Below are 15,562 nucleotides of genomic sequence, written 5' to 3' on the forward strand. Positions count from 1 at the left end.
GCCTCTTACTACCCTCATAATAGTTGTTGAGGCTTTCAACCGGTCTAGTCTAATCACTCTGCAACACACGAATAAGGACTGTGTAAAGTGAAATGAAAAAGCATATGTAATACAAACCATGGTCCAGAAACTCTAGATCCAATCCACCATTGTCTTTCCCTGCTTTTAAGAAGCACAACTTTAGAAACAAACATCCTTTTATGAATCCTCTCTCACACGTGATGCAAGAAAAATAACCCAGTCCATATGTGAAGAATATACTGTGCTTTTTGTGATATTCGCACTGCCTACAGTTAAATTAGTCTGTGTGTATGTAGTTGTATTGTGTCACCACTTAACCGCATGAAGTTGTGCAAGAGCTTACTACCAAGGTGTAACAGGGCGGCCACTAAAAACAACGGCATGTGCACTAACCAGTATTACAGTATCTAGGATTATATTGTGCTCATCATGTAGCAGGTAGGGTATCCAATAGTAATGGCCCCTTGGTTTTAACATGCGGGCAATGATTCAAAGTCACATTTATTGTCTTAGACACAGAAACTCTTGTAGATGAGATGCTCTCCGGGGTGTGAAGCACCATCAGGGCAGTTGGCTTTAGATCACTAGAAAAGTTTTTACTCTAACGTATTAACCGCATTATCCCGCCATCTTCACCTAGTTGGAATCTGGAGATTGAGAAAGGGAGGGAAAATAGTTACCTTAGCTTGCCGCTGTTACCCGTCAGTGTACTTGCCAGATAGATTTTCAAAGAAAAAGGAGGACCCCACGCAGACTAGTAGGGGACTGGGGGGAAGAATATTAAAAAAAGAAGAGAAGTCCCAAAAGAATGGACAGTGTAGGGATATGTCCAATTTCAAAAAGTACTCCTAAGGGTAAAGCTATTTAACTAAGACACAGCATGCCATCAATTAGGCGGGAAAGGCAAAGTTACAATGTGGTGTGTTCAAATTATAACAGTCTCTTAAAGCAGGGCAATTGTTAATTATCATAAAATACTGCAACAATTACTCATTAAAAAAGATGATCATCACAATACATGTTTGGAAAAACTGTTTGCATTTATTTTTGTACAAAATTAATTCATTATACACAATCACAACATTAAAAGCAACATATTATTATACATTTTATTTTAAAATTTAAAAACAAAGAATCAAAAGAGAGTCGACGCGGCGTTTCGGTTTTCTGTTAGTACACCTTCTTCAGGACTGATTCTTGTTCCAGATGGAGGTAATGTCTCTGCTGGAAAGTGCTGGTTTGATAAGATTACTATGGGATTTTTTAGTTGATTTACCCGTCACAGGATGCTGTACTCAATTTGGCATAGTGTGATGTCTCTACGTAGAAAAATAATTCTTATTTTTTATATATATTTAACTTTTGATCCTTCGATACTATTTTCATAAACATTATTAAGTTAGGGGGGGCTTTACATACCTCCCTAGTAGAGCAGTATTAACAACGTTCCTTTATGTTGTCATCTGTCTCTATTCTTCAATCTCTATAGGTGTCTCTGTTACTAGGGCGTAGTCTTGCTGGATATTAGACTGCCAGGAGGAGCCACCGTTTTTTTGATCGTTGCTGACGTTAATTTACCATTAAATCTCACCATTAAATCTAGGTCAAGGATTTTTTGCTAGGATCTCGCTTCGCATACGGTCCGTTTTCAAATGGGTCCGTTCTCAGTTGAGAGTCCAAAGACAAAAAGGGGGTTGGCCTCTTCAATTTGTCATTGTCCGCAAACTTTACATCGGCCTCCCTGCTCCTGTATCCCGGCAGTCCGTCCACAATTCCTTCAAGCGGTGTATATCGAAATGAAAGGCTACGCCCTAGTAACAGAGACACCTATAGAGAGGGTGTACTAACAGAAAACCGAAACGCCGCGTCGACTCTCTTTTGATTCTTTGTTTTTAAATTTTAAAATAAAATGTTTAATATGTTGCTTTTAATGTTGTGATTGTGTATAATGAATTAATTTTGTACAAAAATAAATGCAAACAGAGTTTTTCCAAACATGTATTGTGGTGGTCATCTTTTTTTAATGAGTAATTGTTGCAGTATTTTATGATAATTAACAATTGCCCTGCTTTAAGAGACTGTTATAATTTGAACACACCACATTGTAACTTTGCCTTTCCCGCCTAATTGATGGCATGCTGTGTCTTAGTTAAATAGCTTTACCCTTCGGAGTACTTTTTGAAATTGGACATATCCCTACACTGTCCATTCTTTTGGGACTTCTCTTCTTTTTTTAATATTCTTGCCAGATAGATGACAGCGTGGCTAGTTTTTATCCCATTTTTCAAAACAAAATCTGGGGTGAAACTATGGCACCTGACCTCTATCTGCATAAAAAAAAACATCATGGGAAATTTTTAGTCCAGTGTGATGTCTGTAAGTATTAAATGTGTGTAGGCAAAGTCAGTGTGTAGGCAAAGTCATGATGTTAAAAAAAATGTTTTTGTTTTTTTTTTAATTTTTTTTAAAGGTTATCTATTGCTCAACATGTTTTTAAATGTGTAGAGGCCTGTACCTAAACAAAGATTAAAATCTGTACGCCTTCAAAAATAAAAGCACCTGTCGTGACCTAATAGCGTTACGATTACACCAAGGGAAAAGTAGTTCAAAAAGTAATTCCTTGTAGGCACACATGAGATCCAATCTAAATGGGTCACATATGTTCAGGGTGGACTGGCTCTAGGAAATGGAATCCTGTTTTCTCATGTACAAACTGTGGAGATATTTGTCATCTCCTGGTGAAGCATCGCCAGTCCCATATCCAGCTAGCATCGTCATCATTCCAAACATGTTGATAATCCTTGGACTAGTTTAGCCTCATCATTCATTCCTGTTAGATTTTCAGACTGAGCACTTCTCTGTCTTTCACTCATGAAAAATAAACTAAGCAACTCTTTAAAAGACCATGATGACCTTTGTTTATTTGTAATTTATCCATTTCCGTATGTCCTTATTTTGTCCCTTCTCTATGAAACGATAACTCAATTAGTTATCGCTTGCCTGCATTGTATGGTATTCCTGTGCTACGAGATTCGTACCATGACCTTATGGGTAGTCCTACCAATGTAGCGCAAACCACATGGGCAAGTGATCAGATACAGCACCCCATCTCTGTTACAAATTCTATGTTGCGCAGCTCCCACCGAGTTCTGAGGCCCAAATCCACATGAGTATCGTGAGTTGTCAACCAACTCACTCCTCGTGACCCCATGGAAAATGTCCTTTCAATCTACGTAAAGACCAAAGTGTATCTTGGATTGGAGATGTCTGTGACCGTGGTTATGTGTGGACCAGGGTATATCTCCAGCTGTTCCTGTGCTTGAAGGCAAACTTAGGTTTGTTTCTGTAGAGACCGCTTCCCCTGTATTCAGGATATGCTAATTCATGCATATGGATTTTTTGATAATCCGTGAACGGTTGCAGAAAGTGCTTATGCATACCAATTTGTCTGTATTTGTGCATAAATGTCTCTATTAATTCTACCTTGTTGTTATTTCTGGCTCTTTTAAGTATCTCTTATCTGTTTATCCCGTGTGACGGAAGCTCTCATAAGAAGTTCCTGGCTATTGGTTTCTTGTGTACAACTCAGTGGCTATTTTTCCCTCCAGTGGATATAATAGTTGGTCTAAAAACAGCAATCTAGTTTTTGCTATCTTCTGCGGCGGAGATGGGTGACCTCCGCTCTCCTCAAGAACAGACCCCGGCTTTCATCACCTGTCCCTGCTTTGTTGCCAGCCTTTCTTCTAATATACCCAGAGGTTCGAGGGCAACCTGGAGCAGGTCGTGGCGCTGGTGCAGCCATGTTGTCTGTCTTCATTGGCACTTCAGGTCCCTCTGAACCTGCAGGGACAGGAAACTATGATTGATTGGGATACCACTGGCAGGATTTTTCTGCCAGTAACCCCTCCATGGTGCGGACATTGGGATCAGAACCTATACCAAAGACTAAGGAAATATTGATGCACTCGAGAAGGCTGGTACAGCTATTAATTGAGGAAGCCCAATACAGAATTGAGTAACCGTCCATACACTTGCCCAAAGATGAGTACTGGGGAAAGGATAGACGATGTCTTTGGCACAGGCTTGTATCATATTCAGATGCCTTAGATGATGGACTACGATGATGATGACCGTAGCAAGGCAGCCAATTTACTCCTCCCCCCCCCCCCCTCCCCCCAACCAGGACGGATACAGGTGATATCATTTAGCCCTCCAGAAAAGCCTAGATAACTCTTCGGAAGTAGAGTTGTAGAACAATTCACAGCTCCCCAGATGAAGGTGGCCTTCTTCCCTATAGTGATCTAAAGCACCTTTGATAGAAATGCTCCTGCCAATGGAGGAAAACCAAGCTAGACTAACTAAAATCTTCAATTAGGGTCTGCTGCCTTGGAGCTCCTGCTCCTATTTAATGAGGCACTGATGGAGCCTATGGTGACGATTTAGGCCAAACACACTTTAACACCAGTGGATTGCCCATTGCTATTAGCTATCCACTGAAGATCTGGCTTTACTATCCTATCACCCTTTGCCATAAAACCTTGTGGTGCAGATATTCTCTTGCATCAAGCAGGACCTGGGTCCTTTGCCAACGTGCCTCTTGACCAGGAGTCTAGGGGGGGAAATAAATTTGAGCCCGTGGGTAAGGTGTTTTTTTTTTGTTTCTTTTCTCTGGGAGTATGGCACCCAAAGCTATTTTTGCTACTTGCATGTTTGTGAGGTACACCCACACAATGTGGAAGAGGGCACTGGGGGTGCCAAGCTTTGCAGATCTCTTGAAAGAGCTTTGCAGAAGTGGTCTGGGATGGCTGGGACACAGCAAAGCAGATCTTCTCTTGACACTATGGATTCTGTCGCCAGGGCCATGGGATCTTAAGTGGCTATTAGATGTCACCCCTGGTTTCACCTGACTTTTGGAGGATGTCCAGGCAAACTTGATGGACATGCTTTTGAAGGGTTCCTGCTTGAATACAGGAGTTGTAGTGATCCAAGGCCAGGCACAACAGCTTTTCTTCTCTTCTCTGCAACACCCAGATCACTGCTTTAGTTTTCCCTCTGGGAATCATGCACCCTGAGGGGGGAAGATTATCCCACCATTTAGAGGCCTAGCAGGTTAATGTGACAGACCAGAGTGTCCCACAAATGACAACTGTCCTATGCACGTCCCTTCCCGCAGTCCCCCCTCCGTTCTACCCTCCCAGTCAAGAGAGCACATTTGCATTCTCCCACAGGAGGGTGTTGCCTTATTGCGGAAGTGAACAGAGGAATTAGTTAGGTTGGGCAGGTATGTTACTCCTGTTACTACTTGGTGCCCAAGAAGGACCACAGGTTGCAGCCTGTTCATGTTGGAGTCTTGAACTCTTTCTCTGCCGATGATGAGGGGAAATAAAATAAAGTAATTTCCCCTCGTTATCAGCTGTCCCCCACCGCTCTTACTTGCACGGGCCGCTGCTGCTTGGAGCCATCTCAACACTTCCTTTTAATAAGAGTAGTGCTGGACAGATCTCGGCGCCCCCAACCCCTTTCATCCTCCCTCTGGATTCAGGGCAGTCTGCATAGGATTCTAATGTTTTGGGAGGATGCTCTGATTCCAGCCTTGGTCCTTCACCTACTGGCTTCTTGCATCCACAGCTTTGGGAAGTCCTTTTGCCCACCACAGATGATGGCAACAGTAGTGACTAATGTCTCCTCATTAGGGTGGAGTTCCCACCTGGAGGAGATTGAGCTCAGAACTCTGGTCTCCTTAGAAGGAAAGTTGCCACATCAACATGTTTGCAAAGTGGGTGATTCACCATGCCCTGCAAGCTTTCCTCCTCTTTATCTGTCTGTCCAAGTCCTTATGGACAACATGACAGCGACGTATTATGTGAACAAACAAGGTACGGTGAAATTTCTCACTTTGGCGGGAATGTTGAACCTGTGGGCCTGGTCTCATGAACACAAAATCCAACTAGTTCCCAATTATGTGGTAGGTTCTCTGAACACAGGAGTTGACAGCCTGGGCTGGTTACACCTTGCTGATCACCAGTGTCCTCTCCACCCATAAATGATACAGACTGTTTTTGACCTTTAGGACACCCATCCGGGGATCTCTTTGACGCTTAAGAAAATGTGCAATGCCTACTGTTCCATGCCCTCTGGTTTCCATTTTAAGGATCCTTGGGGTGTGTTTGACCTGACATAGAATTTTCACCTGTCCTAAGTATTCCCTCCCATGCTCTTGATTCCCCGATTGCTGATGAAGCTGCACCAGTCACAAGTGATTCTGGTTGACCCGGACTGGCAGCGGAGTATGTTTTAAGTAGACTTTGCGTGTCTGTCTCTGACCTCCACTACGTTTGGTTGCTGCTCACAGCTGTCCCTCTCAGAGGCAAAAGACGCACACATGATGGACGGAATGCAGAACAAATCAAACATTCACCCCCAAATGTGCTTGGTTAAATTTCATATGTTTACTAGAGCAACCTTCTGTGTTAAAGTCCACAATTGTTATGAGGTTTCCGAGGATGCTGTCGTACATGCCTCTCCCCTTCCATTATGCATCAATAGGATCTTCACATAGTTCTAACGTTTCTGATAGGGGTTCCATGGGACATTAGGCTTAGCTGCCAGTTTTTGCTTGTGACATTGTAAGTGTTTGTGGTGGCCATTATGTTTGGCTTGGCATGTCCGCAATCTGCAAGCACTGTGTATCCGCGCCAGTGCTTTTTCCCTAAAAACTACAACATGCTCCACTGTACCCGAATTGGCAAGGATTTTAGCTCCTTTGTAAGTTGGTAAATGGTACCCAGGGTATGGGTACTAAAGAGGGTCCCTATGTGCTGCAGCATTTATTATGCCACCCAAAGGGACCAACACAACCTGCATGGAGACTCCTATTGCAGGATGCGTGAAAGGACGCAAGTCCTTCTGAAAACCCGACCTTGCACACTCCGTGTGTGCAATGCCCAAGTACACTGCATGTCTTCTATGTTAGTCACCCCTACAGCGGACTTAAAGCCCTAAGGCAGGGTGCATTATATTACATGTTAGGGCACATGTGCAAGAGCAGATATGCCCCTGGGAGGGCTAGTTCCATTGCTAAGACTTTGCAAGTGATCAGGAAGCCATTTTAAAGGTAAGTACTGGACAGTGGTCACTGAGTTACTCAGCTACATAATGGCTTCACTGAAAATAATGGTGTAAACCTCCTCTCCGTAAATCTATACTGATGTCAGCATCAGATTTATTGCGACATGCATCCCAGAGGGCAGCTTGGAGGTGCTCCCCTGAAAACCTTGTAGTCCTCTAGTGTGTTGGCTGACTGGTATCATCCAGCCTGCCACCACAGACAAGTTTCTGACCCCCCCTGTAGGTGAGAGCCTGCACTCCCAGAGGCCAGAAACAAAGCCTGCTCTGGAGGAAGGTGTCTACATCTCCTCCAGCAGGATGGCTAGTGATTCTGCATATCAAAGTCAGAGGCTTCAAAGCCTATGCCGCCTTTGGTATGTGACCCTGGCTCCCCAAAGACTTGGGGAACACCACCTCCTACCCTGGAGCCCATGTGTTTCCAGAGCAGGTGGAAAATTAGATAGCCTGAAGGCGTGTCATACTTGCAGGCTGGGCACACCCCTAAGGTGGGCCACCTGAAGTGGACTGTCAAAGAAGGTTTTCACCATCTTGGTTTTGGTGAAACTAGGAACTCTGGTTCAGGATTTATGCCCACTCCTCGCATCATATAGGGGATATCGACCCCTCCGGATTAGGTAGCCCATTGGCTAATACCCTGCACTCCCCTTAACTCCACTAAATTCAGTATTTAGGAGTCCCCTGAACACCAGACAGATTCATCTACCTGGGAACAGAAGGACAAAGAAGAGCCATCCCCGTGAGAGGAGAGGACCTGCTCTGAAATTGGTGCCAAACCCTGCCTGGCTTTAACCACCGCTTAGCATGTCCCTTGAGTGGAGTATGATGAGTTAGACCAAGTACTTGTACCCAGGTGCGCTGCGCTCAATTCACTGAAGGACACCTTCCTTGTTTTGAAACACTTTTTTATAAGAACATAATTTGTAGTTCTCATTGTACTCCGCATACAAGAATACAAAGATAAACATGTTCTATATATTGTCATAATTTTGAAAATGATACAAAAATCAAATGCATTTTTTTACAATCTTATAAAGCTATTCATCATAGCACTGAATGTTTGAGGTTTACAAATATTCCAAATATTAACGGCTTGTTTGTGGTGGAGCCCAATGCATTTCGGGACTTGCCTGTCCCTTCATCAGGGGCCAATCTAGACAGTGTGTGTCTCGCTGCTGCACCAGTATTTACAAAAGAAGTAATTTGACTAGCAGGATATTATTGTTTAAACAGGAGTGCACTCCCAAACCCATAACTCCCTGAGTGGAGTAGCCATCCCCCAGCATCAGCAGGCACCGACTGCCCTTGTTTTGCTGGTCATCAGGTCTATCTAGGGAATATCTCACAAGGTGGAGGTCCCTATGATTCCAGGAGGTCATCACTGTCTCTCCAGTGAGTTTCGAGACTCTAGACCTCCAGGAACCTCTCAGCACCAATACCCTGGGTACTGGAGCATTTGCTGAAACCAAGGCTTGTTAAGTGTCCAGCCTGGACACCACCTCTGCAAACGCCAACCTGCCGAAAAGGGACTTCAGGACCAAAGCGGCCCACACGGAGTGGCCCAGGTGCCCTGTTTATCTTTCCACCTGCAGGTCATCCAAGAACCGCAAGAACCTCTAACTGAAGTGACCGGCCGGACAAAACACCCCTGTACCCGATTTTCCCCTAGCCCAGGTCCACGGAAACCAACTATGTCCAATGCTCCAGAGGCCCTCACGAGCCGAGCCCCCCTTTGGGTTGTATTTTTGTTATAGATACCCTTCCATTGACTTTAACATGTAGCGTTTGAGGCTACCAGCGTGACCAGCACCTGTGCTCCCGAACACCTGGGCAGGTAAACCCGAACAGCTGGTGGACCTTTGGCCCTTGGCCTAAAAGTCGCCTTCAACATCCATTCATAAGTATATTTATGCAGTGTATGTTTCTCCCACAGAATAACATTACAGCATTCAAGACTTATACCTCACAAAAACGATATTTGAGCATTTTAATGTAAAATTTACAACTCCTAAAATACTTACCTTATGCCAACGATCTTGATGTTTAAAATGAATTAACCTGTATTTTTCAAAATTGATCTCCAGTTTGTTCTTGAGTGTGTGCCTCATTTATTGACTGTGTCCAACAATTGCTTAACATGAACCTTTGAAAAGCCTAAGCGGTTCGACCACATTACCTCAAATAGAGCACATGGGATTATTAAAGTAAGCCCTGTAAACCAGTAAGGGATCTAGACTCTTAGCATGGTATGCCCCTACGTTGTCCGTGCCGGTCCTATTTTGATAAAAGTCCTCAAATGGAAACTTGGTGTCTGGGCGAGAAGCAGCCATCTGGTGCTTGACGTTTTGTACTTTCTCTGCCTTGTTCTGTGTGCCTTTGTGATCTAACTTAGAAAGATCAACCATAGGATGATATCCTCACTGAGGCCTGACCTGCTCTAATGATTTGTGGGCATATTTATACATGTGTGTCCCCTTATTTTCCTATGGTTCTTAAATTATCCTTCCAGCTTGTTTACTTTTCTTTTGTATTCACCCTAATAGGTGTTTTGCCCAATGGCTATGGCCCACCTCCGTTGCTGTGTTGGGACCAGCTTTGCTCCGATCAGCCCATTATGGATGTCGAAGATCTTGAAGATTACAATGTGAATTTGGTTGTGTCCTATTTCATGAAGGTTGCGTCTCTACAGGTGAGCCCAAGGAGAGGGTGAAACGTAGGAGCCGTGAATATAGCCTGTTACTACGCATGCTATTACATCGCTTTCAATTAAACGCGGTCGTTACGCGGTTGTTACAATGAGCGCGTTGTTAGAACGCGATAACTTTACGTCGCAAGTCATTAGATCGACTTGCTGTAGGGGGCGCGCTGGACTTAGGAATAGTATAATTTACTATTCCAACTCCAGCGTGTGCAACAGTAGGGAACGTGTTGGAATAGTAAATTATACTATTCCTTAGTTTAGAGCGCCCCCTACGGCAAGTTGATATTTGCGATGTAAAGGTATCACGTACTAACAACGCGGTCGTTGTAACGACCACGTTGTAAAAGCACTGTGATGTAATGGCAGCGTTGTAAACTCTGTTTCCCAGACCAGTGGGCCAGTCCAGAGTTTGGTGTTTAAATCTCTAAAGTCGAAAAGGTGATTAAATGTGATACATTTCAAAAGTAGTGATTTTGAACAGTAATCCTATGTTTAAGGGTATGTGATGTTACCAGCTATCTTGTCTTGGAACCACGTAATGAAACATTACCAGTTTATATTTATGCAACATATACTGATCATGTCCCAATTTAAAGTATAGCTGCTGGTAAAGGTAGAATAAAGGATTATTAACTATTGCTTTAGTGGATGGTAAAGGAAAGGCTAACTTGTTAAGCAGTTTAAGTGTATACGAGGAATAAAGTCCGCAGTGTGAAAAGATGCAATAAAACAAAGGTCCAGCAACTAACTGCCTTCCATGCAATTTAAGATCAATGTTTGAATGAATCACTTTTGGCTTCAAGATAAAGAGCTTTGATTTTAAAAACATGCAGTTGGTGGAGGTTACCCCCCTCCCCCAAAAAGACCTTTTACTGCTAGAATTCATTTTGAAGAAATAAAATATGTTCTAAACAAATGTCCCCAATTATAAATCACTGCTCCAATTGATGGTTAAAAGCAAAAACAGTTTGTTAGTGGTCTGTGCTCATTTCAACGCTGGAAAGCACCACCTCTTGTGATATTTATTTTTTGGGGGTCTGGTCTCTAGAAGTTGTTGCTGACGCGTTTGCGGATCTCATCTTTGTGTGTGTTTTGTTTTTTTTTGCCAGGAAAGTGGGGGTTTGGTTTATGATCTGTTTTTCCTTACTCTTAATAGGCACAGCACTATCGCACAAATCACACAGTCATGACCATGGGCTCAGACTTCCATTACGAAAACGCCAACCTGTGGTACAGCAACCTCGACCGTCTCATCAAATATGTCAATGCCGAGGTAAAGAGCGGTGTGCATTGCTGCTGTGCCCTGTGATGGGTGTTAAATGTCAAAAAGAGGGCTATATTTGTGGTTCTTAATGTCTATCACCACCCTACCTTTGTTTGCTTCTGTCTGCAATGGGTGTTTTCTCCTTATACATAACAGACACTGATCCATTGGTGAATAACTGCTACATTTTCTGTCTCCTGTTTACCCAAACATTTTTACAGCTCTCTATTGCATTGTCCTTTCTTCTTGTTTTGGACTTTGAATGTTTTTGTCCCATTTGCTGACTGACAGAGCTTACATCTGAGTGAAATATTATTTATATTTTCCAGCAAAACAATGGAAGTAAAGTCAACGTGTTGTACTCTACTCCCAGCTGCTATCTCTGGGAGCTATACAAGGCCAACCTTACATGGTAAGGAAAGAAGAGTCCGAGCAGAGTGTTAGGGCTGAGTTATGACTGCACTTGGAAGTGTTTGGTGCACACTCCATGCCCTTCAGCTACGAAGGGACTGCTAATGTTCTTGTTTGTGCTGGACTTGTGTCGAAAATAGTGTCCTGAAATCAAAGCACATCTTCAGACACTTAGCTCCCCTAAGGTTGTTTTTTGACTGTTACATCATGCAAGTACAATGCCAAAGTACACTTAATACATTATGTTACAGGAGTTAAATTCCAACCCTTCTTCAGTGCTAAATATATGGGAAAGCTGCTTCACATCTTTCTTCACTCTTTTCTCCACCCCTTTCTCATTTTCTGTAAGGAGATCGTGAAAGAATTGGTAGAAAGAAATGAGACTAGACTGACCAGCTCAGAAAAGATGGATCTTTTTTAATCTTTCAAAGAGCAGCTCCCTAGTTTACATGACTGACAGCTTTTTGGGATTGAGTAAACCCATATTTCCTTATCATGGGACTGAAAACTGTGGAGTCAATAGTTTCTCAAGAAGAGCCATGAACTGTACCTTAATAATGTTTTCCTTGATGGTTTTAGAAACTTGGAAACTGCCAATTCAGGGGAATGGAGAAGGAATACACTGATGCAGCAGCTTCTTGATGCCCCCTATAGGTACAAACCCTACTGCCTATTGCCTAACACAATATCCCAGTCTGGTAGTTGCCATGGTAATGGAGGGTCTCTGTATCTAGCCCAACACTCCTGGATTATATAGCCTCTCTACTTAGATCTCCCCTTTGTTCTGGTGCTTTGCTCTCCTTTTCTCTCTCCTCGACCTCTTGCTTTTCTGCAGATCTGCAACTAAAACTCTGCATTTGTTTTACATTTGTGTTCTGGACACATTTATACCTTCCTTTCTGCTCTGATGTTCAGCAGAGTTTAGCGGGCATCCTATAAGGTCTCTCCAATGTCGTGACATCTGCTTTGGTGCTGGTGCTCTGTCACCATCCTCTGCCCCACTGTGGCTAATGTATTTCCTGTTCATTGTGCATATTGAGGCACCTGTTTATTGTGGCTCTCTGCATAGGCTGTCAATGGTGGCCTGAGGATTTTGGGTCCCCCCCCCCCCCCCCCCCTAGCACCTAAGTTTGTAGTCAAGAATCTAAGCGTCTGCCTGGATCAGACATTGACTATGAAGGAACATGTGATCTACACCGCTAGCTCCTGTTTTTACATGCTCAATCTACTTAGATGTGTTTTCCTTTCCTTCCGGATTTTACACGAAAAACTTTAATCCAGGCTCTGGTTCTAAGCAGACTGGATTACTGCAGTGCTCTGCTGCTATCTGCAAATGAGTCTTTTCTGAATCACTTACAGGTTGTTCAAAACACTGCAGCCCGGCTGATGTTAAATGCCCCTTGCAGAAACGCATCTCTTCTGCTTTTAAATCGGCTACATTGGCTTCGGGTGCGCAAGCACATTAGGTTTAAAATCTGCTGCACCGTTCATAAGGCTGCCTTCGGGAACGGTCCCGCTTACCTTGCTAAAAAATGTACCTTGTATACTCCAACCAGAGTTCTGTGCTCAGGGACCCATTCCTTGCTTACGGTCCCTCTGGTCAGGAAAGCCAGGATGGGCGGGAAGGCCTTTTCCCATCTCACCCCTCACTACTGAAATCTGCTCCCTCTACCATTAAGGCAGTGCTCAGACCACCGTCAGTTTAGAAAACTCCTTAAAACTACTCTTTCTAGGTCACATTGTCAATTCATGTCGCAGCTCCGCAGCGCAGAGATACCCCTCCGGGGGTGATTCAGGTGCTATACAAACCCAGAAATAAATACATTGAAATGTATTCTTATATTCCCAACAGTGTTCTAATTCGTGGAAAGATCCAAGTGTTTGCCCTGGATCCAGAGGCCTGCACCAGGTCATCTGTTTTGTAAATCAACAGCCCGGATGTTGAGCAGGTTCCAAGCCCACTCTAAATATTTAGCACTTTTCATGTGGCAGTGCAAGTTAATAAAAAAGTCATACTGCTCTTGGAGCGGTGTCTGCTGGCTAGACCACACCACCTGGTAGTGGATATTTCTGCAATCATTTGGTCCTTCCTCTTTTGAAATCCGCACGTTTCCTTCCCCCTGTGGTGTTTTGTTGTTGTTGTTTAGTTGGATGTAACACCTTCTATACCCAGATCCCACTATATCACAGTCCCTGGTGAACACCTATGTCAGCTGATTTTGTTTTTTGTCTCTCTCGCTCGCTCCTTTCTTTTTCTCTCTCGTGCTTTCTTTTTCTCTCTCTCGCTCTTTCTTTTTTTAGGTCGAGGACCGTAGGTTGCGCTTGCGCAGTTCGGTCCGAAGATTTAATGTTTCTTAGAATGGGGCTTGAACCGGCCCCTCTTCTCCATTGGCTGGCCTCGTAAATGCTGGCCAGCCATTGGAGGAGAGGGGCGTCACTCGGTTCAAGCCAGTCTTTTCCAGATTCTGGGGCGTGTTTTGTCTCTTCTTTCTTGTTTTTGTTCTCTCCTCTTCCCATTGGCTGGAATTTTACCTTCCAGCCAATGGGAAGAGGAGAGAACGAAAACCACGCCCCCGAATCCCGAATCCCAACATGACAATGCTTTCTCCGAGGCATTTCTGCCTCGCCTGGGAGAAAGATGGTGGTGCTGCTTGGTTTCCCACCCGCCTCTCAGCCACAGGATTTCAGACCGGCAGCCAAGGAAGTCTTCTTCGGGGAACCCCATCTCCCCCCCCCCCCCCCGCCCCCCCCCCCCAAGCCGGTAAGTTTTTTTCGTGCCACTGATTCCCTGATTGTGCCCGTTTTCTTCTTTTCGTGCCTCTGTTTTCCTGCTTGCACGCAGGACCATTGGATTGACCAGTACATTTCTGGAAGTGTCATGTTTAGTATAGTACAGCTGTGATTAAAGTTCTTTCTTGTTGATTGCTACTCTGGCGCATTGAAAGTTAGTCGCCAGTGAGCAGAATGGCCATGCAGCTTGGAAACACTGAATTCCTCTTTTGCTTACATTTTACCAGGGCACTTCTGTGTCCTATTTCACGCCTTCCGCCTTCTTGCCTTCTCCCCCACCCCCGGTTCCTCTTTGCCCTCCCTCCCACCCTCCACAAAAAAAGTAAAACAGGAAGCGGCGCCGCAGAGCTCTTGTGGAATTGAATAGGAGGAAGTGAGCACGTTTAGGCAGAGAGTAATCTGGCAGAAGTCACCTGGAGAGGGGACAGGCCGGAGCCCTAAGCCGAGGCTGCGAGGGCTCGACCGGCCGTGCTTGGGGGCTGGGATCCGTTCATGCACTGTACGCCCAGAGGCAACGCGCGCTATGCAGGCGCTTTACCCGGGCATAGCGCGGCGGGGGTGCGCCTGCGAGGGCTCACCCAGTGATGCTTTGGGGTGCAGGTGATGTCCCTGGAGGAAATCTGAGGTTTGGGAACACAGTATTTACTTCCGGCTTAGGCTGGTCTGATGCCTTCTGGTGAGACGGGGTTATCCTGCGCCCAGATTTGTGGGGAAACAACTGAGTGGACATAGAGGGTGTGTTTAGGTGGACTTAAATCCGAGTTGAAGCCCTCGATTTAAAGGTGACATTTAGAGGGCGGCAGCTCGACAGAGGGGCGTCCCCCCACCCCCACACCAGCCCCCCGTGTTTCTCTTCAGAGGAGCGTGGCTGCTCCCTCCTCGCTTCGACAGTTGTTTTGTCGACACGCTCTCATTTGATTTGTATACCAGATATGTTGCCCCCTCACCGCAGGGACTGCGACAGGGAATGTTAATGCGATTTGCATTGTTTTATCAGTCTGTTTGATTCCGGCAGCAAACAGAGGCGCAAGGCTGGATGATCTGAAGGAAGCCGTGTTGTGTGATCCGCTGTCACGAGCCATTTCTCTCACTTGTTAACAACGCCCTTATTGACGGAGCATCTGCCGCCGGCGGTGGCTCTGGGGGCCCGGAGACAGATGTATACTGCATCGCCCCCCAAAACGGCAATCTCGTTCCCTGGAGCCGGATGTATACCGCATCGCCACCAATGACGCCACCTTGGTACTTAA

The 15,562-nt window shown here is 44.8% G+C and overlaps 1 protein-coding gene across 1 annotated transcript in view; it reads left to right on the forward strand.

Annotated features, from left to right (window-relative positions):
• MAN2B1 (mannosidase alpha class 2B member 1) overlaps nt 1–15,562 on the forward strand; it is a 275,966-nt gene that overhangs the window by 16,224 nt on the left and 244,180 nt on the right. Inside the window, exons 6-8 of the mRNA XM_078685299.1 lie at nt 9,690–9,835; nt 11,004–11,120; nt 11,441–11,523. Of these exons, the coding sequence (XP_078541425.1) occupies nt 9,690–9,835; nt 11,004–11,120; nt 11,441–11,523 (346 nt within the window). The remainder of the gene's footprint in view (nt 1–9,689; nt 9,836–11,003; nt 11,121–11,440; nt 11,524–15,562) is intronic.

This window comes from Lissotriton helveticus, chromosome 1_1 (assembly GCF_964261635.1).
Source record: "Lissotriton helveticus chromosome 1_1, aLisHel1.1, whole genome shotgun sequence".
Classification (NCBI taxonomy): domain Eukaryota; kingdom Metazoa; phylum Chordata; class Amphibia; order Caudata; family Salamandridae; genus Lissotriton; species Lissotriton helveticus.